This window comes from Apus apus, chromosome Z (assembly GCF_020740795.1).
Source record: "Apus apus isolate bApuApu2 chromosome Z, bApuApu2.pri.cur, whole genome shotgun sequence".
Lineage (NCBI taxonomy): Eukaryota > Metazoa > Chordata > Aves > Apodiformes > Apodidae > Apus > Apus apus.
In genome coordinates, this window is record NC_067312.1 from 9,853,607 (window position 1) to 9,878,311 (window position 24,705).

General features: G+C 51.9%; 1 protein-coding gene across 1 annotated transcript; it reads left to right on the forward strand.

The window, feature by feature from the left end:
* Nucleotides 1-88: 88 nt before the first annotated feature.
* GALT (galactose-1-phosphate uridylyltransferase) lies at nt 89-3,927 on the forward strand. The gene is made up of 11 exons (XM_051643209.1): nt 89-170; nt 512-681; nt 758-833; nt 965-1,013; nt 1,241-1,370; nt 1,628-1,684; nt 1,988-2,110; nt 2,263-2,395; nt 3,055-3,138; nt 3,230-3,384; nt 3,482-3,927. Exons 1-11 carry the CDS (start codon nt 113-115, stop codon nt 3,545-3,547), a joined length of 1,101 nt encoding a protein of 366 aa, XP_051499169.1. The 5' UTR covers nt 89-112; the 3' UTR covers nt 3,548-3,927.
* Nucleotides 3,928-24,705: the final 20,778 nt, after the last annotated feature.

Below are 24,705 nucleotides of genomic sequence, written 5' to 3' on the forward strand. Positions count from 1 at the left end.
GCGGCGGGGCGGAGCGGAGCGGCGGAGGAGGAGGAGGAGGAGGAGGAGAGGGCTGGAAGGGGCCGGTCCCGCGGGGCGGTGCCGCCGTCGCTGCTTCCGGGAGCAGCGGGGCATGGAGGCAGCGCCGGCGGGGAAGGAAGAGAAGGGGGGAGGCCGGTTCCACCCCAGCGGTACGGCCGGGGCTGCCTCCCTTCCCTTTGGATCTCCAGCAGAGTCCAAGACCGGTCCCAGAAAGCGGGGGCTGCGGAAACCTTCCCCCCCACACTCCCCAACCCGGGGTGGGGGGGGGGGGTGGTGGCAGCGGGGAACCCCCACCCTCGATCCCTCGGGCTGAGACCGGGAGGAAGGGGTGAAGCTGAGGGCGGCATCAAGTGGGGTGCAGACCCTCTTGCGCAGGGTTGCCCGCGGAGGGGGCACGGTGGGAGGGTGGGTGGGTGGGTAGGGGGGACCCAGCCCGCGGCGGGTCTGCGTCTCCGTGGCTCCCTGAGGCCCCGGCGCTTGCTTCCCGCAGAGCACCAGCACGCTCGTTACAACCCGCTGCGGGATGACTGGGTGCTGGTGTCGGCCCACCGGGTGAAGCGCCCCTGGCAGGGGCAGCTGGAGAAGCCGCCCCCCGAGGATGTGCCCCGCTGGGACCCCAACAACCCTCTCTGCCCTGGGGCCACCCGGGCCAACGGCGAGGTACCAGCGAGGACCCGGGTGTCCGGGCTGCCCCCAGCACCCCGTAAGAGCCTAATCCCATCTCTTACCCCGGCAGGTGAACTCCTGGTACGAGGGCACCTTTGTCTTCCCAAATGACTTCCCGGCTCTGCAGCCTGATGCTCCTGAGCCTGGTAATTTCTCAGGGGAGAGCAGGCTGGTGGGGACCGCCAGGCTCAGGTCCTGGGCGGGCTGCAGGGTGACTTGGAGAGGCATGGGTGCTGCCCCAGCACCCTCTGCCTCCTCACTCTTGGTCCTTCCCCAGGTGAGAGCGATCACCCCTTGTTTCAAGCGGCAGCAGCCCGGGGGGTGTGGTGAGTACCCCTATGGCTCCAACAGGTCTGGGCTGTGATGTCAGTCAGGACCCTGGGGGTGAAGCCAAGCCGAGCCCACTCCCCTCCTTGCGCTGCCTGTTGTGTACATGCCCAGTGTGTTTCAGAGGCATTTTGGGGGTCTCATCCCTGTTCCACTGTGCCGTGGCAGGGTCGTGAGTGTCCCCAGGGCTGCCCTGCAGCCCCAGCCACACGTGTCTCCTCTGCAGCAAGGTGATGTGCTTCCACCCCTGGTCGGACCTGACGCTCCCCCTCATGTCCCTGACGGAGATCCGGGCTGTCATCGACACATGGGCAGAGCTGGCAGCTGAGCTGGGTTCCTCCTATCCCTGGGTGCAGGTCCGGGGCTGGTGTGGGCTCCCTTCTTTCCCTGCTCTGGGGATGTCCGGTGGAGGCGGGGCAGTACCTGGGGTTGCAACAGTCCCAGTTCACATGTGGGTCTCATCTCCCCACCTTGTGCCCCCTTGAGCCTTTCCAAGCAGCAGTGAGGCTCTGCTGTGAGGCAGGATGTTCTCCTGGTGTGCCAGGGACACCACGGAAGCCCTCAGCAGGGACAGTGGGGCTGGGACCTGCTGGCTGCACCTCTTCCTCCACAGATCTTCGAGAACAAGGGAGCGATGATGGGCTGCTCCAACCCACACCCCCACTGCCAGGTGAGGCTGTCCTACCCGTGGCCTGACTTGACCGCGGGTGCCTGTGGGTGATCCTACAACAATAAACCCAAGTGGAAGATGTGAACGGAAATTCCCCTTCCCCATCCCAGAGCTTTCTGCAAAGAGGATGCCCTCACGGCTGTGCTGTCACCTCCCCTTCCAGGGGACTGTCCCTTGTGGCTGCCGCTTGTCAGACTCTCCACCTGGTGGCAGCGCGGACCCGCTGATGGGCAGCGTGGCAGGGATACCCCTGCACATGTGGGGTACAGGTAACCCAGCCCCGTGCCTCGATGTCCCTCCTAGGTGTGGGCCAGTAGCTTCCTTCCCAACGAGGCGCGCCTGGAGGACCGGACCCAGCGGCAGCACCTAAGCCAGCATGGTATGCCCATGCTGCTGGAGTATGCTGAGCAGGAGGCTCGCCGAAAGGTGAGGATGTGGCTGTTGTCTGTATCCTCTCCCTGGGAGCTGGATATGTCCTGGGGAGGACCCCCCCAGCTCCCTGGAGCAGAGCCCATGGTAGTGCCCATCCCTGTGGTATCAAGGCTGCGCCTGTTCCCGTTAAGTGCTGTGTCCTGCAGGAGCGGTTGGTGGTGGAGAACATGGACTGGCTGGTTGTGGTGCCATACTGGGCCACTTGGCCCTACCAAACCCTGCTGCTGCCCCGCCGTCATGTCTGCCGCCTCCAGGACCTCCGCGAGGGCGAGAGGGACAGTGAGTCTGCAGGGTCTCTGTCCCCTTGGGGTACTGGGCTGCCAGACTCCGCCTGTGGAGGTGGGACTGGCACCTTCCTTTGGCCAGGACAAGAGCTGGGTGTCCAGGTGTAGGCAGCACTGGTGAGGGAACTAGTGTTCTTTTTGGGTGATGAAGCACGTGGTGCCCCAGGCTTTTGGCATGCTAGCTGATGAGGAATGGGGGCTTCTCCTTGGGCTGGGCTGTCTGCCTCTGTTGGGAGGTGAGGGAAGGGCCAGTATATCGTGCCTGTGTGTTGCTGATGTCCACCCTGGGAGGGGTGCTGAGAGTGATACCCTCAGGGCACAGTGTGCTACCTGCCCTTGGAGGGGTCTGGCCGGTTCAGGTTGTGACTCTCTGGCACTCTAGGACAAGGAGTAATGGATACAAATTGGAGCATAGGAGGTTTAAGGTGAATATCAGAAAAGATTTTTTTACTGGGAGAGTGACAGAGCACTGGAACAGGCTGCCCAGAGAGGCTGTGGAGTCTTCTTCACGGGAGACATTCAAAACCCACCTGGACACGTTCCTGTGTGATGTACTCTAGATGACCCTGCTCTGGCAGGGGGGTTGGACTAGATGATCTTTCGAGGTCCCTTCCAACTCCTAGGATTCTATGATTCTATGATTCTCTCCTGCAGGTCTGGCTTCCATCATGCAGAGGCTGCTCATCAAGTACGACAACCTCTTTGAAGTCTCCTTCCCCTACTCCATGGGCTGGCACGGTGAGTGACATGGCTGGGGGACCCCCAGCCATCCTCTCATCTGCATCCCCATCCCCTCCTCGGGGCTCACACAGCACCTGCATCCCCGCAGGAGCCCCCACAGGCCCGTACCTGGAGGAGGACTGTGGGCACTGGCAGCTCCATGCCCACTACTACCCCCCACTGCTCCGCTCTGCCACCGTCCGCAAGTTCATGGTGGGGTACGAGATGCTGGCGCAGGTGCAGCGGGACCTCACCCCAGAGCAGGTGAGCACAACTAGGGAGGATGGTGGGGAGATAGAGGGGCCTGTGCTGGACCTGTCCCTGGGACTGGCTGCTGACTCTCTTGTGCTGTGTCCCACAGGCAGCCGAGCGCTTGAGGAATCTCCCTGAGGTGCACTACAAGCAGAGGACCAAGGAGACATCGTGATGGGGAGCAGTGGAGCCTGCCCTTGGCTCTGCTGGCTGAGGCTAAGGAGAAGAGTCAGCTGGGTTGGTGAGAGCGGAGGCATGGGAGCTCATGTCACTTGTGAGCCCTGTGACCTCCCAGCTTCTCCTGAGCCTTGTCACAGCTTGGTCTGGCTTGGGGACTGGTTTTGCCTGTTCCGGTACCCTGGTCCTAAGCCTGTGGCATCCTTGCACAGGCAGTGCTGTTCCTTGTCTCCTTCCCCATCTCAGTCTGTCTTCCACCTCTGCAGTGTACTCCTACCACCACTAAAGGGCTTACCCTCCTTACCAGTCCAGTCTTACTGGTGGGACTGGGAGTGCTGCCTGTCCCCCACCCCTCAGCCAATAAAACCTGGAAGCAAAGTGCCTTTGCCTGTGCCCTCATGGCCCTGAGTGGGAAGTTTGGGGTCCCTAATGGGCACCCCCAACTCGATGGGGTGAGCAATCCTGGGGGCTGCAAGGGCTGTGCCGGTTGCTCCATGTTGCTCGCTGTTGTCTCGGTCTCTGCGTTGCTTCCTCTTCCTCCCTGGGGGGAGCTCTGAGCCAATCTGTGACTGCTGCAGGCTCCAGGAGGAGTGGGAAGCAGAGAGGAGCTGATGTGGCCCCAGGAGTAGTCGGATCCTGGGAGAGGACTGGGAGATGCTGGCAAACATGCTGCATGGAGGCTGCTGGCCGGGGTGCTTGACTCTGGAGCTGCTTCTCTTACTCCTCTCTGCCTGGGGCAGCCCTGGTCCTGCCTTCTGCAAGTACTGGGACTGCTGTGTGGAGCTGCCGGGATGCAGCAAGGGGCTGGTTCAGTGCTAGCCTGGAGGCTGTAAGGGCACCCAGCCCTGCTCATGGTGCTGTTGCTTCTTTTCTCCTTCCCTGTGCCCACCCAGGGCGTGTGGCACCAATAGTCCCATCCCTGGGCTGAGCTGAGGGATGCTGCAACCAGCTCTGTTCCCCCCCTTGTAGCCCCTTCCCCATGGAACCCCTGGTGCTCTGCAGGCATAGGTCCTGGACAGTGATGCACCACAGCTGATGTGGGGAGGGATGCCCAGCACCATCTGCTATCGCTTCTTCGCACAAATAGTTTTTATTTGTCACTGAAGAGCCATTCTCATAACTCCTTAATGAGGCCCCTATCCTTGTCAAGTCCGTGTGTGGCCTCCTGGGAGCTAGAAATACTTAGCAAGGAGAGAAATGCTCATTCTCCTGCCTACAAGGGGGCAGTACCCCACCTGTGCCATCTTGGCATTGCTCCCACATCCCTACCCATGGGGCTGGGGCAGGAAAGGGGACTCAGCCAGTGCAAGGCTCTTTTTCCTGCGTGCTGACCCCATCCTTCTCCCCTACCACTCCATCCCAGAGCCCACAAGCCACCCCACCCTTTGGCCTCAGGGCTGTCCAGGTGCTCAAGGGTTTTGGGGAGGGGGTGGTATGTTTTGGGGTGACTCTTGAGCTTGGAGCCACTGCTGTACACAGCATCTTGCCCTCTGTGGCATGGGCGGTGCGAGCTCAGAGTCTGCCCTCTTGCAAACAGATTTCTTCCCTCCTGGTGGTGTCCCAGAAGAAGGGTCTGTCACCCAGTGTGCAAGCAGCTGATCCACACACAATCGAGACACTTGCTCTGACATGCAGCTCTGTGCAGAAAAGGGAACAGGGGGGTATTCCACAAAGCAAGCTCAGCTTCCTGAGACACAGGGTCTGCTTTTATACACAGAAACATGTAAAATTACATTCTGTCACTTCTATATGTGACAGGTTAACTAGTTCTTTGCTGAAAACTTTCACTACACCGGCTCAAAGAGTGGGGGGCTTTTGTCAGCAGGGGTCCCTCCAGCCTGTGGGTGGGTATTTTAGTGTGCTAACAGTTCATTAATATGCTGATGGGATGTTAATGTGGTGAGTCCAATCAGTCAGTGTTTTCTACCTGGTGCTCAGGGCTGTAGCCAAGATAAGTTGTGGGGAGTGTTCCCTTCCATCCCTTTCATCTGTTTTGCAGGCTCGTGTCTCGAGGACGGGCTGTTGACTGCTTGGGACGTGTTTTCCTCTAGTTCTTGCTGTTTCGGTGTTACGTAAGCTCTGCTTTTATTCTGCGTGTCTCCTTGTTCTCTTTTATCCATTTCCCCCCCCCCCTCCTCCCCCCAGAAATGTTACTTGTTTCAATGAATACCCAACGTGGTGACAAGCAGTACCCACCAGTGGGACAAGCAATGTCCATCTGGGCTTTGCGACCACCCCCCCTTGCAGCCCCTCACCCCTTCTCATCACAACAAACGCCTTTGCACCGGCCACCGAACTTCCCCGCGCTTCCCCAGGGGCCCTGGCAAAGCGGCAACAAATTGGCTTTAAATGTATGAATCCAGATTGGGGTAATTAGCCACGGAACCGATTGTAACGAAGCCAGTCATCTCCCTGCACGCGCAGTTAGCTCTGATTTAGGAGCCCACCAGCTCCCAGCCTGGGCTGCAGCGCCTCGGCCCGGGGCTGTAAATGCAACTCGCAGTAAGTCAAGCGATATTAAACTTTACAGTCGCCGTCTTTGAAAACGAGACACTCTCTCTCCAGTAAATCAGAGCGAGGGGGACTGTAAATATCGAGGCAGGATCCATATTGCTTAATTAAGCAGCGCCTAATGAACAACCTGTTTGTTGTGTTGTGATTTAGGACAGAGGCTTGGGGGGGTGGTGCATGCTGAGGAGCGCCAGTACCAGTGCTGGGCTGCCCTTCCTGCCAGGCAGCAGCTGCTGGGGTTCAGCTACAGCTAAAATAGCTCAGAGACAACCTGGGAAATAATTACCCCCCCCTTTTTTTTTTTTTTTTTTTTAGTAAAAATTAGCTCCCCCCTTTCAAAAAAAAAAAAAAATAGAACATCTGAAGTATTCAGGGTGGAAAAAAGCAGCAGGTGGAGGAAGACAGGGCAGTATGGCAAGGTGTGAGAGCTGGACCCTGGCAACACTGAGCCCCCACCTCTTCCTCACAGCAGATCCACCTCATCTTGCCCTGATATTTCTAGCTCAGGCAAGGGCTGGAAAGGCTGGAAAGGAGCAACAAGCTTTTCCTGTGGCACAGGGAGGTGTTGGACTGGTGAGAACAGAGCTGTTGGAGATGCAAAGGTGTTGCAGCTCATAGGAACCATCACTGCCTGCTGCAAAGCCCTGAAGCCTTTTAGATTTGGGTAGTTACAGTCCAGTTGTAATCAATAAAAGATTTCTGGCGAGGATATTAGAAATGTCTAGAGAGGTGCAGGATAGTGGAGTGGAGGGGCTGCAGGGCACCTGGCTGTTGCTCCTGACCTGGGAACATCAAAGGGAAACTGAGGCCTATTGGGATTGCCTGTAGGGGTGTGCCTTGATGAAATTTCACTTCTGCGGGGGAGCTATTGGAAGTAATCCTGGGAAAATCATTCCTGTGATGGGGTTGCCCTTGTCCTGAGCCCCCGTGCCCCTAGCATCAGGGCAAACGTATCCTCCGCAATCCCTGCCCTGAAAGACGAGCTGGGCAGTGAGGAGAGCTGAGACGAAACTCAGGTGTAGATTTAAAGCATTAAAAACACGCATGGAGGCATTTGCTCCCCCCTGTGGCATGTTGGGAGAGCTGTGGGGGATTAGCAAAGGACCACAGGGCTTCTGCGCGGGGCTGGCATGTCCCGTGCTCTGCAAGGAGCGGGGGATAAACCCAGCAGGGGATACAGAGATGTAGAGACACTTGGCGCGAGCATGACTGGGAATTTAATCTCATCCCGTTTTCTGATGTGACTGAAACAAATGAGTCAATCTACAGCAGGACGTAGTTTCCCCAGAGCTGCTGCAGCCTTGGCTTGACTAAGACAAACCAATGTGCTTGCCCAGGTTGTAGCAGTGCCTGTCCCTGTTGTCATACCTGTCCTGAGTGTTTTTAGGGGACCCAGAGCATCCCCAGCTCTGACAATGACTCCTTCTGTGGTCACGGTTAAGTCCTGGGATGCTACTCCAGGATGTTGCCCTGGTGCATAGAGACCCTTTGGAATGGAGGGTAACTACTGGAGGCAGGTTTGTCACCTTTGACTAGGTACCTGTGTCCTAGGCAGCTGCCACAGGCTGCAGACCTGCTGCAGATCCCCAGTCCCCAATCCTGCCTACCCCTCTTCCTTGCCTCCCTACCTTCCAGAGAAGGTTAGACAATAAATATTGAGTAAAGGAAGTTAATCTGTGACCAGAGTGTTATCATCAGAAAAGAAAGGTATTATTGCAGGTCTGCTGGCTCCTGCCAAACTGCAGTTTTACTGTCCCTCCTGGTACTGGGTTTATGGCTATCATTTAATTCCAGTTTTACTGGTGGTTTTGCCCTTATCATTGAGTTTCTCCTTGCCTGCTGCTGCCTGTGACTGAAGAGAGCTTTTAGGAGGGTAATAAGGAAGAAATTAGTAAATTTTTAGGAAAGAAGAAGAGAAGGAAGGGAGAGAAGAAGTAAGTATTAAAGAAAGGCAGAAATAGAAGAAGAAAGAGAGGGGGGAAAGGAAGGAGGGGAAAAAGAGAGGGAAACAGGGAGAGAGACATTACATCCCTCCCATTTCTATCTAAAAGACATGATCAGACACTTGACATGAAAACAATTGAACATTTTAAGCAGATTCTAAACACCCTGGTGCCCTGCAGCAAGCAGCTCTGTGCTGTGGGAAGATCTGCTATGCCAGAAGGAAAAAAAAAACAAAACCCAAACCCAAACCTGTTATAGATCTGGCTTAGAAAGACACACAGGAGCATGGGAGCAACCTCTGGGGCAGAAAACAGCACCCAGCTTGTCCTGGGCTGCCTGGAGCATCTCCCTTGGGCTCAGCAGCTGCCTTGGCAGGGACTTTCCAAAGGGCTGACACCAGCAGGAAACAATTTTGGAGGCGGCTTGCCCATGCCTTGGCCAGCTGGTGTTTTTTTCCTCTGCTGATGATGACTGAGACCTCCCTGCTAGGCATTTTCAGAGCCCTCAGGGACTATGTGTCATGGGAAGGCTGCTGGTCCTGGGTGGACAAAACGGGATGTCTGGATGCTGCCTGCCAGCAACTGAGAGCCACGGACTCTGCATGGGCTTTAGAACAGCAGCCCCAGGGGTGGTATTTAATTTGTTAATAATGTGAGACATGCAGGTAATTAAATACTGTCATATTGCAGCATCCATGTGATCATTAAGCAGTGAATTCCCCAAGCTCCCCTGATATTTTCTGCATACCTGGGGTTGGGGAGGTACCTTGGGTTTTGGGTTTTAGCAATGGGGACCTGCCATTGCATGTGGGTTTGAGCCTCTATCTCATCCTGGGACCCCATCCTAGGCCTGGAAACCTGTTTATAGCAAAAAGGAACCCCTGGGCTGTCTGACTCCAGCTGAATTCACCCCAAACACAGGCAGCTGTGGAGGGAAGTGAGCAGGCATGGATGAGAGGGCAGGGGGCTGATCTGAGCTAGGGGCAGCTGACACGTTTGACTGCAAAATGGGGTTATCCACCTGTGGGGAAGATGCTGGGAGAAGGCAGGAGCCCATGCAGTGCCCAGGATCAATGTGAAATCCAGCTGGCTCCTGACATGGCTGAGATTGGGCCGTGCCTGGCACCCTCCTGCTGCTGGAGCCAGCTGTGAGAACTCACAAACATCTGTGCCAGCCCTGTGGCCACTGGGAAGGAGGGATCTCCCATTGTCCTCATGTTCCAGAGAAGGAAACCATAAATTATTGCTGATTATGTGCAGCAACGCTGAGGAGTCAGTAACAAAGCCCTGGGGTGGGGAGACACTGCAACACCAGGTTGGATCTAAGGTGGAAAGTCACTCCCTGGGGTTTGCCTGGACCCAAGGTGACTCCTGGCAGAGGCAGAGCCCTTGGGAGGGCAGAGGTGAGGAGATTCTAATTAGATGCTAATGAGAAAATAACTAATAGGTCTCCAGCCTGCCCAATGCTGTCAGTTTCCCTTGCCCAAGCCAAACCACCTGCTTCAGTGCACCCAGGGTGGTTTAAGCCCTGGAGGGTACAGACAGAACTGGGATGAACCAGCTGCTGCTCCCCACACACACTGCCACACTCATTTGCAATGAAACATCCTCATAAATTACCTCTGTGAAACAAAATGTGATGGACAAAAGCAAAAAGTGCATTTGCAGCCTCTGTTTTCATTTGTTGTGTTTTGTTTGTTTGTTTGTTTTTATTTCCTGTTTTTGTTTTTGTTGTTTCATCCCTCCCTTGTTTTGCTTGGAGCTGTCCTTAACTCATGGTAACCTGTCTTCCCCCTCCCTGTTAGTGCTTGGGCTGGGAGGCAGGACTCCTGGGCTGGCTGTGTTGCATCTCTGGCCAAATTGTTGCCTTTACTTGTGCCTCAGTTTCCCCGTGGCTCAGATAGGCTCAATAACACAGTGGCCAAACCCCATCCACATCTGCTGGCCCTGCAGTAGGAGCCCCCGTGCCAGCTCTGCAGGTGCTTCTGGGGTACGCAAGGACTGGTGTGACACCCCTGGTTTGACACCTTCATGGTGCCTCTGGCTTGGACCTGGCTCCATCCCACCCAGCACGGATCTTGTGGTTACAAGGAAAAACTTTTTCCAGCCCTGGGGCTGGCTGCTGCCCCAAAGCAATACTGCTCAGCCAACCACTGGGTTTGTGCAACAAAGCTGCCGGTACAATATTTAATTCATACAATAAATGTATTCTATTTAATTTGAATTAAATTTAATCTAATTTTTAAAATTAAAAATTGAATTCTCACATGGGTGAGAACAAGACTGAGAGCAAAGTGAGGATAGGTATGCAAGATGCCAGCCTGCTTTGTAACCCTTTCCACCTGGCTTCCAAATTCTCCTGTGGAGCAGAGATGCTCAAAACCATCTGGCTGGTTCCAGCTGCTTCCACAGCTCTTGGGTAGCAGGAGCAGGACCCTGCTCCACAGCAGCCCCCTTAGAAGTAGCTGATACATTGGCACAGGAGAAAAGAAATGACCCCCAGCCTCAGCCAGTGTCTAAAATTTCTCCCCCCAAGGACTACCTGGTGCTCTGAGGACTTGGAATGATTATGATAAAACCTGTGGGACACCAAGGGCATCACTATGATTTGTGCTGTCTAAATGTTAATCAGAATAATAATGCCTAGTGAGACAGCTGTTTTAAAAGGCTGTGATGTTGGAGTAAAAATTCCAATAAAACTCTATTAGCCCTTCCTCGTTACACTAATGGTGCCTGCTGCTAAAAGCCCCCTGCTATAGACACCCGTATTAATGGGCTTATTACAGGAAATAAAATCCAAGGCTGAACATTACAGTGAAGCCTGATTAATTCAGCAAGGTAATTTTTTTTTTCTTCCCCCTCCTTTCTCTCTTTTCTTTTTCTCCCTCCCTTTATTTAATGAATGTGCTTCTTGAAGTGCCAACTTTAGAGCTCTGTTTGGGGTTTGGTGATGATTTTAAACCTATTTTGCTCACAAAGAGATGAATCTTTGCCCCAGCTCCTGGTGCAATGGGGGAAAGGCTCCTCAGACACCTCTGTCAAACCGGGAGAGAGAGGAAAAGCTGCCAGGCCAGAAATGAAGATGCTAGGGAGAGGGGTGGGGGACAGTAGATATCTCTTGGACAGTCCTACTGTGTTGGTTCTTGAGCTGGACAGCCTGTTGCTTCCCCCAAGCAGGTGCCTGGTGGCACTGAGCAAGGCAAAGGTGCTGGAAGGCAAACAGCCTCTTTCACCGCTCCTCCCCAACCTGTATCTCCTGATTTCTCCTCTTTTGATGCCAGCCCTTTCCCTGCAGGCCAGGGTTTGCTGGTGCCATCCCAAGCCCAGGACAGTGGCACCTGGTGAGGCTGACACCCCTTGCTCAGCCCAACCTCAGCACACGCCGAGAGGCAGAAACCCACTGACAGACACACCACTATTCATTCAGGCTATAAATAACTCCCATAAAAATCCTCTTCCCAGCCTTTTTGTGCTCAGCCAAACCCTGCCAATGGGAGTGGAGGTGGCATCTATTTTATGGGCGGCTGGAAGCCGGCTTTGCATTTCTCTGGCTCACATAATCCCACAGGTACCCTTGTTTCTTTTCTTTTCTAACAGCCTTTTGATTCACGTTCCTCCCAGCCAAGTTTAATTACAGCTTCGGCTCATGCTGCCCAGGGATAGAAAGGGGAGAGAGCAGCTCTGCCCACCTGTGGCATGGGCATGGTGTGAGAGGGAGACAGGGAGGGAGGGAGGCAGGGAAAAGAGGAAAGAGAGAAAGAGGGAGGGCAGGAGGGAGCAGGCAAGCAGGCATGCAATAAAGAAGGAAAGAAGGAAAAGGAAGGAAAGTGCAGCACAAATCTGTGCATATCCTGGGAAGCCCAGAGTAATGTGCAGGTCCCAGCTTGGTTCACTGCTATATTTACCAGCCAAAATATATTTTTTAATATATATATAATTAATGCTGTGAGCATCATGAGCCTTCAGAGTATTCTGGAGATACTGAGCAATGGGCTAGCAAAGTCTGATCTTCCTTGGTATTGATTCCTCTCAGCTCTGTTGCAGTCATAGCCTTCAAGTTAAGCAGCCGGTGCTGATGTGCTATGAGCTGGTAACAGTTTAATTATGATGTAGGGAAGGTTTGCACTGGAAATAAAAGGATGGTGGGATTGCACAGACCCTGCCAAGCAAACCTCAGAGGTCTACAGGTAGGGTTGGTGCTGGGGTTTCCCTATGAGGACCTGTGGCCCTGTTGCCTTGGGGAATGGGGTGTCCTTGGACTGGCAATGACTGGAGCTCCCCACCTCACCTGTGCCCACTGTGCCTGCCAAGGGGAGTGTCCCACACACATCAGGGATCTCTTTCCCTCCACACAATAATCACAGCCAAAGCTCACTGACTCACCTGTCTTCAATGAAAAAATAAGGTGCCTTTGGCATCATTAGTCCCTCAGATCTCCCTGGAGACGTTCTTGCTGTGACTGTTTCCCCATCACACCCTTACTGGCACCGGCAGGGGCTGAAGGTGAGGATCCCCATGTGAAATCCTGTGCTGGGGAGGACAGTCTGCTGGAGTGAGAAGAGGGAGAAAAAACACACAGAAGGAAGGGAGGGGGAAAAAAAAAAAAAAAAAAGGCTAAGAAATCAATTTAGTTACAATAAAGCCTCTTACTGTATTAACTGCTAATCCACAAATACACAAACACGCAGAGGGAGTCCTTGGAATAAAGGCATTCAATTAAGCTATTTGTTCAAAGCTGGCTCAGAAGGGTCTGCCTCGGTGGAGGAACGGGCACAGTGGGACTCTGGGGAGATCCTCTCTGGGGCCATAGGTGACCTTTCCCCTCAGTTCACGGCCATGGAGCAGGGCTGTCCCCTCCATGGGGACACGGCCCCCCTGCAGACCACATCTGCATCTCTCTGAGGTTCCCTTTGCCAGCTGGGGGGCAGGATTTCCTGGCCCCTCGTGAATGCTGGGTAGATGACCGGTTGTCCCACTCCAGCTGGGGTGGGAATTGTTTGGCATCTCTGGGCCATTTGCTCTTTCCTCCTTTCCTTTTCCTTGCAGGGAGGGGGCTGTGGTGGTGGGGGGTGTTATAACTCTTCTCTCCTTTCATTTGGTCTGCCAGCGGGCTCAGCAGGGGGAAGACCCTGTCTCGGCAGGCTGCCCATGAGATAAAAGGCAGAGAGGGCCCAGCCAAGACATTTTTTCCACTGTTACCCCCACCCCTTCGCCTTTTCCTCCATCCCCCCAGTTTTCTTGGCAAAGGACGAAACAGGAAAATGAATGTACTCCTTTCAAAGCCCTTCTTCTTTCAATATTGAACAGGGCCTGGATTCCCTTCTGGATGCCTGATTGCTGGCATTCTCGCTCCCCACGCAGCCTAAACTGTAACAGCTGGGGGCTGGGGATGATGTCGGGGGGCTGCAACCATGTGTGGGGAGGCTGGAGCAGAAAGACCAACATCCATGCTGCTCTGTACCCCCAGAGATTCCCATTCTCCTGGGGGTCCCTTGGCCCCATCTTTACCTTCAGTCCATGAAGCTTTGCTGCTCTGACATGTCACAAGTCGTGAGGTCCCTGATCCCAGCAAGAACATGGGCTGAAATATGTCTGGCCATGTCCCCATGCCCCACAAAGTTTGTGCTGGGATGGGGCATGGGAAACAGCTCCATAGCCCTGGGATGCTTGTCAAGACAAGGGAGTCCTGTCCTGCCTGAGCTGGGATGAAAGCTGTCCTGGGGTACCTTGAAGAGTGCAGCCCAACTCCTGCTTGCTGTGCTGGGCTCAGCTGAGTATTTAACTTTAATGTTTTCCAGAGATTTTATTTCTATTTCATCGCTTTCTATTTGATTTTTTTTTTTTTTGAAGATGATAATGATCTTCCACTTCCAAATGAAAAGTCGTTTGGCATCTGGGGGGTTTAGGGGGAAAGATTTATTTTTCATTTAAAGCTGTGAAACAGGATAGTTAAACCATAGCATGATTTTTTAAATTTTTTAAATTTTTTTTTTCTTCCCCAGAAGGTTTTGGAAAGACAAATTCCTCTGAAGTGACCTTTTCTGAGGAAATGTTTTGATGAAGTAGCATATTGCAGCTGAAAATGCATTTCTGTCCAAAGTGCCTGGCCGTTCCCAAGGAAAAGGGCAGGAGTGGAGGGGCCATGAGAATTCTGGAGGGAGTGAGCCAGATTTTGGAATATCTCCAGTGGTGTGGGGAGGATGCTTAAGGCAGCATGACATATTTTATGCCAGGATCTGGAAGATAAGGACCAAGGTGATGGAGACAGCTTAGGTGTGGGGACTCTGGGAATGCTGATGGGCTGAGCCTGGTGGGCAGCAGGGGAAGTGAGGTGAGAAGAGGCAGGCCCAGCCTCCAGCACAACACTCCCAAGTTCCACATTATTGCCCTTTAAGCATCATCTCCCATGCCTTTATCCCACTCAGTGCAACTCTTTGAGGAAGGTGGACAGCCCAATGGTGAGGCCTTAATGTAAATCTTCATTAGCAGCAGCTTCTAATTACTGCTTGAGACACTCCAAGGTGGGAGGATTTGGGTTTGTGAAGGGGCAGCAGGGATGGAGGGCTGCTGGGTGTGATCCTCTGTGCTCTTCCTGGGGGTGTCTCACACTGGCACATCCCCCAAACCCTGCTTCTGGCACTGCACTCTCACTGGGGCTGGGGAGAATCACTCTGCCTCTGCTGTGACATGATCCTGCCTCACATCCAGGGTTGCAACAAACTGCTCAGCTCTAACAGCCCAAAGGCTGAGCTGAACATCCCCTGAGGCAGCATCCAGATGCTCTGCAGAGCTGCTGCCCCTGGCCAGGCTGCCTGCCCTGCTGGTGCAGCCCGTGCCATCCTCACCCACAGGAGGGCAGGATCTTCTTACCTGCATCCCATGTGCACGAGTGATGGATGGGACTTGGGGAAGCCCCAGGAAATGCTCTGTTGTGGGGGCCTCCCCTTCTTTAATCCCGTTTGGGTGTCCTAATTTGCTGCTTTTCTGCACACCTTGCGTGCCATGTTGATTCCCTGTCCCTCTGGTTTATTAATCAGAGTGTCAGGCAGGGGCAGATCAAATGGCTTACAAGAGCCTAAGCACATTAGAGCAACACTATTATCTCTATCCACCAAAAGTGTAATCTCCACCAAAAATTAGAGCAAGCTGCTCTGACAAGCCCCATTCTCCATATGCCCCATGAGCAGGACCCTAATTATTTTACCGTTCTTTAACTCTATTAATCCCATCCTCCAGCAGCTGTCTTTTATTTTGCCTGGGATTGATGCAGTAACAGGAAAGATTTGCTTCACACATGCATTACAATCCCAGTTCTCGTAGGCTGTCAGTGGGGGATCACTCTCCTTGCCTTATGGTACCCTCTGGTGAGGTAAGCAGCTGCATTTGGGGGGGCCTCAGACACTTTTTAGGGTGACCTCGCCTGGCAGGGTGGCAGTGGCAGGGGATCCTTCCTGCAGCACCCAGCAGGTGGTGGTGATGTATAACTAATTCCTCTCTGCCTTTTCTTATCGGAGGCTTTTAATGTTTCATTCAGCTGAAGACTGAAATTATCCATCACTCTGTCTTTCGGTGGGGCCTTGGCCTCTCATAGGACCTTTCTTTTCATGTTTGCTGGGCTGGACACAGGCAGGCAGGGAATTGTTTGGTGCTCATTTCCCTTTTCATGCTCTCCAGGCCATGCCATGCTCAGACTATCATATGGAAGGAAAACAGGCTAAACTTCTTATCACTCCTGCAAGTCTGGTTGATACAGTCTTTCCACTCTCTTTAATATCTTTTATTTTACAGCTTTCAGCACTTTATAATAGGACAAAAATATATAGTATCTATAATAATGCCTGTTTTGAAGGAACAAGGCTTAGGTTATGGTGTCTGGAGAGAGAGGGCAGGGAGATACAAGTCAGGAGGAGGCTGGACATGGGGCATAGGGGATGCCAGGGAGGAAGGCAGTGGCAAGGGGCTTGCTGTCTGGGGGTTCTGGCTTGTCCCTGCCTGGGGTTGCCATCCTTGGGCAACAGGGACCTGAACTTCAACTGAAACATTGATCTCCAGGACACTGATGTAACTCTCCAGGTCATGGGTGCAGCTAAGGGATCTGGGCTTGCTGCATCCCCATGGCAGACCTGACACCTGGGGACATGGGTGGAGACGGTGAGAGGCTGAGGAAGAGGCAAGAAGGAGTGGAGAGGAGGATGCAGATGATACTTTCTTTGCCAGCTGCAAGAATGGCTTTGGGATGTACCTGGTGCTTGAGAGACTAAAAAGCTCAGCTGAGACAGGATGCTGGATGCATATATGGGCAGAGAGGAGCAGGGGCAGACTAGGAAGGTGGGATGCCCTTGTCCACTCTCTGAGGAAGACAAACAGGCCCGTGTCTGTCACCCAGCACCTTCCAGGTGACTGTTGGGGCAGAAGAGACTGGGACAGACCCTGTGAATATTCTTTATTTCTCCCCACAAAAGCTGTGGCTGAGCTGAACAGTACAGAAGCCAGAGGGAAAAGCTGGGGCAGCAAGTGGAGAAATCAGGAATGTGGCTGCCAAAATACTAAGTTTCAAGTAGCCAAGGTGGCCAGAGGAGGATCAGAGGGGAGCTGAGGGCATGCAAGCTGGTTGTGCTGGGCTGGATCCAGCAGGTGGCCCGAGCCTGGCTGGGGGCTGACAAAGATGTAGGACTGCAAGGGCTGGATTCAGCTCAGTGCTGCCGGGTTTACAGGCAGCAGCCCCGTTTTGTCCCAGGGATGCTCAGTCTCCCTGCTGCACTCCACAACAGTTGGTATGCACACAGCTGGGGGGCACGGAACACCATCCCACTGTCCCCTCAGTGTGGAAATGCCCAGATACCACTGAGATTTTTATTTCTAGGAGCCACCTACTTACCTAAAGAGACCAAAGGAGTTCCTGAATTCAGCATCCTGAATACCTGACCCCCGTGCCATTTCTTTGAATGGGAAGTAACTGATTTCTCTTTGCATTTTAGTCCTTGCTGCATTTTCATCCAGGTGTGACCAAGTCTGACCTTGGATCAATTTAAATTTATTCATTTTTCTGTGACAAGGGCCTCTGAGATGATGAAAAATTGACATGGTGTAATAGCAGAGAAGTGCCTCTGGACCTGCAGTCAATCTCTTCTGTGGTGTGGAAATGAAGCCCTCCAAACATTGCAGAATATCTGAGCAAATCCTACAGTGTAACATTTTTATAAAGGTATATATATGTGTATGTTCCTGTGTGTAGCTTTAAACATACACATACTAATATTCTCTACCCATTTCATTGCAGCATCAGAAATGCAACTCCTAATGCTGGGTGCTAATGGGGTACGTTTTTATTTGTCCTTGTTATAAAATAGGTGTCTACGTATTAGCTTTTCAGGGCTTTATATTGATGTAGGGCAGTAAACTTTATGGCAGATTTCACAACCCCGTTAAGTGTAGCGTCTTAAACTGTAATATCTAGCTGGGAAGACAAGTAAAACTCTTGCAAGCAATACATCTGGGAAGGTGGTCTGAAGCCAGAGGATGAAAAAGAAGTGATGCTGATACCTACAAGTTCCTGGCATGTGCAGGAGGCTCCGCACATCCCAGGAAAATGGGTTTATTCTCTGTTCTTTGGCTGCTTCCAAAGTTTCCCAGAGCTGTGTCTGTGCCAGTAGCAATTGCATCCCTCAGGTTTTTGGCTGGCTGCTCTGGAGGCTGGTTGCTCTCCCATCCCTCCACCTTCCATGTCCTCAGTAAATCTAATGTGATGCATACTGCGGCCGCTGGTCACAGATAGCTGCTTAGCTTAAATCCTGCTTGAATTCCCTTGGCTTATCTGCTAAATGGGATCTCAGTTATAAATAGAGTCCTGCAGACACTGAGACCTATTTGGGCAGGGGTTTGTTTGGCAAGGAGTTTTACAGAAGTTTGAGCAAATTGTTGGGGAGAAGCTGAGAGATAATAACAAGGAAAATTATATTAAACTGACTCCTCCGCTTCCTCCTTATCCCTTGGCTGTTAGCAACCCATCCAGAGAGTGCAGCTCTCAAGCAAACAAGACAGCACAGGTCTACACAGCTCCAGTCCAGCAGCTGAAGTGGCAAAATGCCAGCTTGGAGCCAGGAAAAAGAGGGGAAGGGGTCCCACTGTGCACCCCCAGGCTGCCCTCGGTGGCGGGCACATAGGTACAGATACAAGCAGGGTAAAGATGTGCCCTGATGCCCTGGGGATGTTAGCTTTCCTCCCCCTGCTCCCAGTGTCTGCCTGCCACTGCTGCCTGCTAATTGGGATGCTGATAATTATTAGTGTTTCATGATTTAATTTTCTTCCCATTAGACCCTCTGCATTAGCCTTTTTGGAGCTGAGTGGCTCTCTGCAAAGACCTGAGGAGATGGGGGGGTGGGATCCATACCCTTGCAGGTCACTGGTGAAATCAGATCAGATGCAAACCATGCCTGGAGAGACTGGATCAAAACCCCATTGCTTTAGAAACATTTGGAGCCACACAGAGGATCTGGCTGGGCAATAGGTTAGCAAGGCTGAGCCTGCAATGGGTCAGGAGCATTAGGGAAAAGGTTCTGGGTTGCAAGTTCAGCATCTGCAGAAATCAACCAGCCAGAAGGGCTGTGTGGGACCACAGGAGTGTGCTGGAGAAAAGCCTTGCTGGTGCCGTGTCTCTAAAGCTTTGCATACTCAGTGTGTTAGGAATTAAAAAACAAACCCCAAAATTAATTTACTTGGATATTGGCATACGATAAACCTTGCTTGGGGAAATTAGTCCACTAGACAGGACAACTGGTCAGTGGTGGTGATGGAGTCTCCACCACAAAGGTTCTTGATGTTGTTGTCTTCAGCTGGGCCAGAAGAGACTCTGCAAAATGTTATCTTGCTCAGTTCTTACACTCTGGCTGGCAATGATCCTCCCTGAGCCCCCAGTACATGCATAAGGCAGTGCCATTGACATCTCAAGTATGTGAAAAACATCTCTTAAATATCTCGACTACACACAAAGGACCATCCTGTATGACCATTCCTATTGACTACTTACAAATATCTTGTCTCTGCACAGGGCAGCTTCTGCTGCAGCAGGGACACTTTGAGACTTGCCACCCACGATGGAGATGAGTGCATTCAGGCACACGAGATAGGACAGGAAATTCCTACCTGGAAGGTTCCCATAACAGTTAGTCAGATACTTAATTGTGAACCTGCCATGGGGGCACTTGCAGCTAGTGCTAGTGGTCAGGAATTTCTCCATTCTTTTGCTTGCAAAGATTTTTTGGTTCTTTCCTGTGTCTGGCAGCCAGTACCCAGCAGGGAAGAGGCAGGTTTTCCTGGGGACCTGGAGCTTTGGGGTGCTACAGGGAAAGAACATTTGAACAGACATTCCTTGCTGGAAGTCGGCACCAAGACCCTTCCGTGCTGAGCAAGGCATGATCCAAGGCTCAGTTGTCAAATGAGCTTTGGCTTGTGCTAGATTTTTCCCAAGGCCAGAGGTGATGGATAGGAAAAGGCCCTGGTGGCAAGGAGACTTGGAGGAACTTGCTGACTGGGTGAGTTTGAGCCCAAGGTTGGTGCCAGTGTTGCCTGAGGTCACCTTGGCCCTGGAATTGTCCTGGGGACATGGCATGGTGCAAATGAGAAACATGAGAGGAAGCTTGACAGAGGGTAATTTGGGTAAAAAAGCTTCATATTTGTTTCCAGTATGGAAAACACCTCTACTGGGAGCATGAGGGAGACTTAGGAGTTGTTACTTTTGGATGAGAAAGGCAGTGAATTTGATCTACAAACAAACGGGAACTGGCAAAGCTGACAGCTTTTGCTCTGATTGCTTTCCTTCCTCTGTGCCGAGCTATGTATTTTTTTGTAGTTATTTTTTTTTGTCCTTTAATATTTTTTTTTCCCCTTTTAATTTATTGAAATGCTCTGGATCCCAATTCACTTTCTTCACTCTTCATATCTTATTGCTTTGGCTGAAACATTAAATCCCCAGTATGACTGGGATCAGGGCAAGAATAAAAATAGCCCATGGAAAAACAAACCAACCCAAGGACGTGAAAACAAGCTGCAGCATTTCTGATGTTTGGGTTTTGGTAGCAGAAGGTGTGTGTCTCCTGGGAGTAGGACAGGGACATGGCTATGGCAGCCTGTGGCATGAAGGGCTGTTACCAATCCCTACATGATGGGGTGACTGAAATGAGTTGGTGGGCTACTCTCTGGCCCCCAAAGATCAGGGTCTCTGCTAAAATTGTCTGCCTGACTTGATGGGCAGAATAAGGGAGAAAACTCTCTGCCAAAGGGGTGAGGCCAGAGGTTTTTCCTGCAGCTGAGAAAGTGCCAAGAAGGAAGCCTTGCTTTGTGAAATGTCCTCAGAGAGCTGCAGGGACATGGAGAAGTAGCTGCCAAGTGCCCTCCTTGCCTGATGCTGTTTTTAAAAAAAATGAGCACCCTTTGTCACAGGAGGACACTGAGGCCCAGGACAATTATGTGGTATCTGTAGATGGGGAAGGCTTGGAGCAGCATGCTGCATTCCTGGGCATCAGCTGCCTTCCCTCTGTGCAGACAGCCTGTGCAGCCAATGTGTCACGTTGCTCCCCTTTCATCAGCCTGAAATTACCATTTGTAAAAAAGGGTAAAGAAATCCAAATCTTCAAGAAGCCACTCAGGCGCTTGTCTGAGGCTTGTTCTTTTTAAAAAAGTCAAAGAAACAGATGTTCCTTTTTGGTATTAAAAGGGCTGCAGGGCTGGATCCTGCTCTTGCTTCCAGCACTGAGAATACGGAGCAAAGCAGAGGTCCCTCCAATCAAGGACAGGCACTCCTCTGCACTGCAGGAGAAATCTGGGCCCCCAGAATTTCAGGGAAGGGGTTTTCCCCTTTTTGTGACACCTTGCTGTTAATGAGGTGAATAACAGATGCATCTGCGGGCTCCCTGAGGTGGTGCTGCTTTGGGAATGTCTCCCTCCTGATTGCTGCCTTGTCTACCTGGAAACAGGGCCTGCTGCTACCTTGATAACTGCTTTGAAAAGCTTCTATAACTCTCCTGCAGCCTCCCCATGTGCCTTTGTCTCCTCTTCTCAGTCAGTGGTGCTTTTCCTCCAGTCTTTCATGGCTGCCCCTCAAAGAGACCCCCACAGCAGCTATCTCACAGATCACCTGGGGAAAACCATTTCCCAGTGGGATCCTGTAGCCCTGCTCAACCTTAGTGGCTTCTGTCAACATTGGCAGCCATATACCAGCCTCCCACAGCAGCCTGTGTACAGGGATTGGTTTGGAGGATGTTATCAACAGATGGATTCATCAAGGGGAAGTCATGTTTGACCAATCTGATAGCTTTTTATGATGGCATACCTAGATGGATAGATGGGGGAGGGCAGCTGACATGGTCCACCTTGACCTCAGCAAGGCTTTCAACATTGTCTCCTATGGCATCCTCAAAACCACACTTGAGAGGTGTGGATTGGACAATTGGATAGTGAGATGGAATGAGAACTGGCTGAAAGACAGAGCTCAGAGAGTTGTTGTCAGTGGGACTGAGTCCAGCTGGTGGCTTGTGCCTCCCATGGGTCAGTGCTGGGTCCAGCCCTGTTCAATATACTCATTAATAACCTAGATGAAGTGACAGAGTGCACCATTACCAAGTTTGCTGATGACACTAACCTGGGAGGAGTGGCTGACACACCAGAAGGCTGTGTTACCATCCAGCATAACATGGACAGGCTGGAGAGCTGGGTAGGGAGAAACTTGATGAAATTCAACAAGGGCAAGTATAAAGTCTTCCATCTGGGGAAGAACAACCCCATGTACCAATATAAGTTGGGAGCTGACCTGCTGGAGAGCAGCTCTGGGGAAAGAGACCTGGAAGTCCTGGTGGACAACAGGCTGACCATGAGCCAGCAATGTGCCCTGGCAGCCAAGAAGGCCAATGGCATCCTGGGGTGCATGAAGAAGAGTGTGGCCAGTAAGTTGAGGGAGCTTCTCCTCCCCCTCTACTCTGTCCTGGTGAGGCCACATCTGGAATATTGTGTGCAGTTCTGGGCTCCCCAGTTGAAGAAGGACAAGGAACTACTAGAGAGAGTCCAACACATGGCCATGAAGATGATGAAGAGACTGGAGCGTCTGCCCTATGAGGAAAGGCTGAGCGAGCTGGGTCTGTTTAGCTCAAAAAAAAAGGAGGCTGAGAAGTCATCTCATCAATGCTTATGAATGTCTAAAGGGCAGGTGTCAGGAGATGGAGTTGGACTCTTAGTGGTGTCCAGTGACAGAACAAGGGGTAATGGTCACAAACTGGCACACATGAGATTTAACCTGAATATGAGAAAATATTTCTTTACCCTGAGGGTTACAGAGCACTGGAACAAGTTGCCCAGGGAGGCTGTGGAGTCTCATTCCCAGGAGACATTCAAAGCCCACCTGGACCTGTTCCTGTGTCATCTGCTGTAGGAGATCCTGCTCTGGCAGGGGGTTTGGACTAGATGACCTCTGGAGGTCCCTTTGAACCACTACCACTCTGTGATTCTGTGAACAGCAGAAGGGTGGTTGTCTCATGCTATGACCTTTCCTGGATTTCAGCTGCAAAAGAGCTGGTGAGTAGCTACTTGCCCTAAAAATGACATTGAAGTGTGGGACTGAGTGCTTGTGCTCGGAGGAAACCTCCTGCACATCCTGCATGGACATGGTCTGCTGTCAAGGTCTGATTCTGCCAGCTGTGATCTCTGGTCTATGTCAAAGTTGGATTTGGCTCCTGGTAAACAAGCTGAGAAAGCCAGAGCTTGAGCAGTGTGGAAAGCTGATTCCTTAGAGCTGCAGTTTGTTCCTGCTCTCCTGAAAACAGATCACTGCTCTATGGATCATAGCAGCTACTAACATCTGCTCACAGGGTATTGAAGCTGAGATGAAGGAAGGAGCTCAGCACAGGGCTGAACCTCAGCAGCAGATTAGCAGTGAGGCTCAGCAAGGCCAGGAGCTGTGACATGCCTGGTGGAGGAAACAGCTTCTCATTCCTGCCTCCTCAGGCAGGAATTCCCCTTGTCCTGCAAGGGGGTAGGTGTACCACAGAAATGCCTCATCCTGGACCCAAGATGGTGCCCATCAGCAGCATCCTGCTTCTTTGAGAAGCAGCATCTCGGGTGGCTGCCGTATTTCTACCACTGAATTTAACACCTGATCTGGGAGAGATGTGTTGCCCTGAAAAGCAGATAAGCACTGCTCCTGGAGACACTGCAAACAATGCACTCCATGCCTCCAGCACCACAGACATTCTGAAAAAGCCCCAGTGGCTCTGTTGGCCTCTTTTTGGTGAGGTTTTGGACTCCCTGAGCATTACCTGAAACCTCCTGCTGCTCCATGTTAGGGCTGCCTTATCAGTAGCTGATAAGGTGCTGAGGAAAGCTCTGGGCTGGATCAGAGTCATCCAAGATGTCAGATCCTCTTCATTCAACAAAATACAAAAGCAAGAATCTCATCTGGCTATTTGACTGTGCCAAAATAATAGCTCATTCAGAAGGTGGAATTGAAATCTAAAAGCTAACATTTGTGGTGTGTGTCTATAACAGACAGGCACAGGGTACCTACCCATACTGCATTTAATTTCTTTCATAAACTCCTTTCATCCGAGGCATCACTGTCCAGGGAAAACTGGCAAAAATTTTGTTGCAGACATCACCATTTGTGCTGCTGTGAGCTGCCCAGCACTGGGACTGAGTAGCTGCATTATCATTCATTTTAATTGAGTGTTTGGGCTAGCCACTCCAGCCAGAAATCTTGCTCCAGCTCATCACCATGAGCTCGTTACCTCCAAAGCCTGAAGGCTCACCTGCCTCAGAGACAGGAGATGAAAAAATGGGGCACTTGCCAGGTGCCTTCAATGGGTTGCAGTTAGAGAGTACTGGGTGCTGTAAGGGCTGATGCCGGGAGGGAAAGGGCACCCAGTTTGGCTAGGATGCAGCCAGTGAGGTATGTATGGAGGCTGTTGGATGCCTATGGGCTGTGAGGGGTGAAATATCCTCAAAGAAGAGGGTGGATTCTGGTTTTCTGGGACATTATCACTCTGCCTGTGTTAGGGAGAGCAGAAGGGCCACGACACCTGGGCAAATCTGTTATTCCCTTTCCTTTGAAGGCAGGGAGGTGACTGCTGTAGTCACTGGGCCTGCTTCAATCTCCTCCTGCAGCCCACAGTCCTTCAGAATACAATTATTATTGTAAAGAAAGGAGAAGCTCTGCTGTGAAGTGGCCCAGGCTCATTTTGAACACATCAGAGCTAAGCTGGTCCAGAGATCCAGCTGGGATAGGAGACAAACCCACTACCTGGGCTCTCCAGGTAGCCAATGCCTACCTAGCAGATGCCCAGCAAAGCTTGTTCCCTCTCCCAAAGAGTATTTCAACCTTTCATGAGCACTGGCCTTGCTGGAGCATGGCAAGATCACCTGCTGACCTCTCCCTCTTGTACTAAGAGACAGTGAATAATGTAACTATTTCCTCCATGCCTTCTCCATGCCTTTATGGAGTTATTATTCCTGGTCCTACACAATCTCTTTTCCAGAGTTCCATTCCACTCAGTTCCTCCTTGGTACAGAAGCTGTCCCAGACCTTGGATCAGCTCCACTTGGTCTTTCTCAGCTGGGAGAGCAGAAGCACATGCAGTGCCCATGAATACAGATTTACCCTGCATTGTGGTGATGCGTGATGTTTTGCTGTAATTTCCTGACCACTGCTACTACTTTTGTG